Here is a 4237-nt window from a genome sequence, read left to right on the forward strand (position 1 = left end):
TGGCGATTTCATTGTCATGTAATTTTTTTTTAATATTTTGTTTTTGGTACAACCTTATATATTAATAGTGTAAATTATGATCGAATCATAATTTATTATATATGATAATTACTTTAAAAATCTCACTAACACATAATTATGAATTATGAATGATTTTAAAAACATTATTTTTTATGTAATTCTTACAAACAAAACTCATGACTTTAGGTTAACTTTTTTTAAAAATAAATTTAAAACACTCGTAAACTTCGCTTAAGGACCACAATCGGAATAATAAACTATATTATAAAATAATAAACTATGCAAAACACGCCAACTATATTAAACAAAAAGCTGTAATAATTACAAATATTCATATCAACTACAACACAAAAAATAAATACAATGATCAATGGTCCATGCGGCGTCTTTGACAAGCCCTGACAGTCCCATCAACACTGGGTCCCCCTCTCACGATCGTTAGGCAGTCTTGCATAATGTCATATAACTCTATGCCTGCAGTGACCATCCTAAGGTCGAGCACACGCTCCAACTTCTGTGCAATCGCCTCATATCCGTCGTAATCATCCTGTCAAAGTCATTAAAAACATTTATTATGAAATTTAAAATAAATAACAACTCATAAAGCATTAAACGCGCAAAGAATCTTACCACATGTGGAGGGGGGTCAAATGCTACTGGAACCTGGGGGCTGGGCGGCTGTATGTAGTCCTCAGGGTCTGCAGCTAGTGCATCTCTCGGCTGGTCATCTGCCTGGATCTGTATCATGAATGGGTGAGATATGCGGAAAAACCACTCCATGTAATCCGCAGATACCTGCCCAGGCACTAGACAAAGCTGACCCGCAGGTAGTAAGTGCTCCGCAAACTGCATCCACCTGTCATCTATCTGATCGTGTGACAATCGTGCCCTAATAGGCGGCGGAGGGATGCTCTGGATGTAACCAAACTGGCGTACCACCCTCTCCGATCGAGCTGTGACCACCATAGGACCCCATCTCAGCTGACCCTGGAAAGATGAAATCTCCTGAAAGGCTCTAACCCTCGATGCTCCGTGTACGGCAACCAGGACACATCTGTGACGGTCAAACCATCACAACGTGCCTGTAAGGTGCTCCTGTGATTCCCTTCATGTGCACCTTCGACGTCAACCACCGGGAAGCACGTGGGGGCGTCTCCTGGTATGTATCGTCTGTCACGCACTAGTGCACACTAGGGAAGTGCTCATAGATCCAGCACTACACAATAATTGAGGTTAACATAACATAAAAACATGTTTAAATCATAATCGAACGTAACATATTAAAAAACACAAAATTTACCTGAAGTAGCGTCAAGTACCCCGCAAGCTGTCCGGTGGTGGTCCTACAAGCCTCATCTAACTGGTCATACATATTAACCAACGCGGCAACTCCCCAAGCGTAACCACCACTCTGAGCGAGGTCCCGGAAAGCGTCAAGGTGAACCACATGCACGTATGTTGCACTCTTATTAGCAAAAAGAGTGCAATCGACAAGGTGCAGCAGATAAGCGCGAGCTGCGACAATCCACCGCCAGGCCTGACATCTCGTCTCATAAATGTCTCGAACCCATCCTAGTCGTACATATGCCCCATGTGTGAGTGTTGTCTCGGCCCTGGCCTCCTCGGCAGACACCTCGAGCAACTCTGTCAGCAAAAATCTAGCCTCCTCCGTAGAAAGAGCATGGAAACTATGCAAGGCGCCAGTGATGGGCAAATGAAGGAGTGATGACACATCATCCAATGTGATCGTCAGCTCTCCTACTGGAAGGTGGAAGGTGCTAGTCTCACCGTGCCACCTCTCCACGAATACGGATATCAGTCCAGGATCGCCAGTAATAACTGAACAATTGATTAGTGGACTTAATCCTGTGGCAGCCACCAGGCCTTCAATCTCAGGCACTGGCCTCCCAATCAGTGTCACCTTCCTCCCATGTGACACTAACTTCAAATCAGGACGTTCCTGATTTGAAGTACAAATTATACAATTATTAAAAAAAATTAATGACAAACAAATAAATCGACAATGATAAATAATTAACAAATTAAAATACCTGTCCACTCCAAACAGCATGTGCAACATGCTCGGCAAATGATGTGAGCACTAACGGGTCACGTGGCCCACCAGGGAATCCCTCAGCAGCATCATCAGCATCTGACCCCTCACCACCATCAGCACCATGTACGTCCGCACGCATCTCAGGTGCCTCCGTAGCCAGCTCAGGGACATCGTCAGTCATGTCAGCAACGTCCTCAGCCATATCACGTCCCTCCGCAGTCATCTGATGAACCCGTAGCCTATGGGCTGAGGCAGTAGGCCTACGCCTCTCGGGAACATCAGCAGCATCCTGGTCATCAGGTCTATCTCTACCTACAAGTCTACCTATGGCACGACCTAAACCTCGTGTTCTAGCCATGATCTGCAAATTATGTCGAACACGTATTTTTTTTTGTCAAAATATACACAATTTTCTTTATAAAAAACAACTTTATTTATAAACAAATAAGACTAATTTAAATCAAATTATTTTAAAACATACACAACATAATTTTTTTTTAAAAAATTAAACAACTTCATTTATAAAAAAAAAAACACAACTAATGTAAAAAAAATTAATTAGTAAACATCCACAACTTAATTTAAAAAAAAAAGAAACTTCATTTCTAAAAAAACACAACTAAATTATTTAGTAAACATCCACAACTTAATTTTAAAAAAAAATAAAAACTTCATTTATAAAAAAAACACAACTAATATAAAAATAATTCATTACTAAACATCCACAACTTAATTTAAAAAAAAAAACTTCATTTACACAAAACCACAACTAATGTAAAAACAAATTCATTAGTAAACATCCACAACTTAATTTAAATAAAAATTTAAAAAACTTCATTTGTAAAAAAAAAAACACAACTAATGTAAAAATAATTAATTAGTAAACATCCACAACTTAATTTAAAAAAATAAACATCTTCATTTAAAAAAACACAACTAATGTAAAATTAATTAATTAAAAAATATCCACAACTTAATTTTAAAAAAAAAAAATAAACAACTTCATTTATAAAAAGAATACTTCATTTTAAAAATAATTAATTAGTAAACATCCACAACTTTTTTTTAAAAAAAATACTTCATTTATAATAAAATAAACAACTTAATTTATATCATTTATAAAAAAAATTAGTATTTTTAAAAAATTTCCAAAACACACAACTTTATTTATAAAAATAAAAACTTCATTTATAAAGAAAAAACACTAATTTAAAAAAAATAAACAATAAACAAACACAAACACAATTGCTTTTATAAACAAAAAAATAAATAATTTACAAATTAATATTTAGTAAAAATACACAATTTAAATTATAAAAGAAACATGACATCAAAAACCCAAACCTCATTTTTCATAAAATCTCAAAAACAAAATAACCAAAAAAATATAATAATTCATTTAAAAAAAAAACAATTTTTGTTTAAAAAAAACACACTTTTCGGAAGAAGTGGTTCTTCCGGAACAATTTCGGAAGAACCACTTCTTCCGGAAAGTTCTTCCAGAAATTTGAAAGGTCACCCGGAAGAACCCTTCTTCCGGAATTCTTCCGGAAGAACTACTTCTTCTGGAAAGTATCCGGAAGAGGTGTTCCGGGAGACTTCCGGAAGAAGTGTTCTTCCGGAAGACGTTTGGTTACTTCCGGAAGAACACTTCTTCCAGAAACTTTCCGGAACAGGTTCTTTCGAAACTTCCGAAAGAACCCCTAACGGGTCTTCCGGAAGCCTCCGCCGTGAGCCATTTTCCCCATTTTTTCCGGCGTCTCCTGCTCTCGTCTTCTACCCTAAGGTTCCGCTAACCTAAGGTTCTTCTAACCTACCCTAAATGCTACAACTATAGTGCATAATAAAAGCAAAGGGAAGGTTAGGGATACCTACCTCGAACGGAAATGGCGTCCAACCGAAAGAAGCAGCAGTTGGGCTTGCGTGGAGGAGAAGGCTCGCGAAAGAGGGAAGAAAAGGAAGAAAAGCAGAAGCAAGAAGAAGAGGCTTAGTAATTCCGGGAGAGGAGAGGGAAAGCTTTTTAAATGTTTTAAACTTTTTTAATGAAGGGTAAAATGGTAGTTTCAATAAATTGCTGGGTGCACCTGCAATATTGCTGGGTGCACCTAGCATTTCCCAAATGATAATGATGATAAATGATGATGATTGGTCAGCGTAGAG

At 37.5% G+C, this 4237-nt stretch overlaps 1 protein-coding gene across 1 annotated transcript; it reads right to left on the bottom strand.

Moving 5' to 3' along the window:
- Positions 1 to 388: 388 nt before the first annotated feature.
- On the bottom strand, positions 389 to 3825 carry LOC114386079. Its single transcript, XM_028346086.1, has 5 exons — positions 3786 to 3825; positions 2128 to 2401; positions 1392 to 1709; positions 652 to 1075; positions 389 to 568 (listed from the first exon to the last, which is right to left on the bottom strand). Exons 1-5 carry the CDS (start codon positions 3823 to 3825, stop codon positions 389 to 391), a joined length of 1236 nt encoding a protein of 411 aa, XP_028201887.1.
- Between the last annotated feature and the right edge of the window lie 412 nt (positions 3826 to 4237).

The sequence above is a fragment of the Glycine soja genome, chromosome 15, assembly GCF_004193775.1.
Source record: "Glycine soja cultivar W05 chromosome 15, ASM419377v2, whole genome shotgun sequence".
Taxonomy (NCBI): Eukaryota; Viridiplantae; Streptophyta; class Magnoliopsida; order Fabales; family Fabaceae; genus Glycine; species Glycine soja.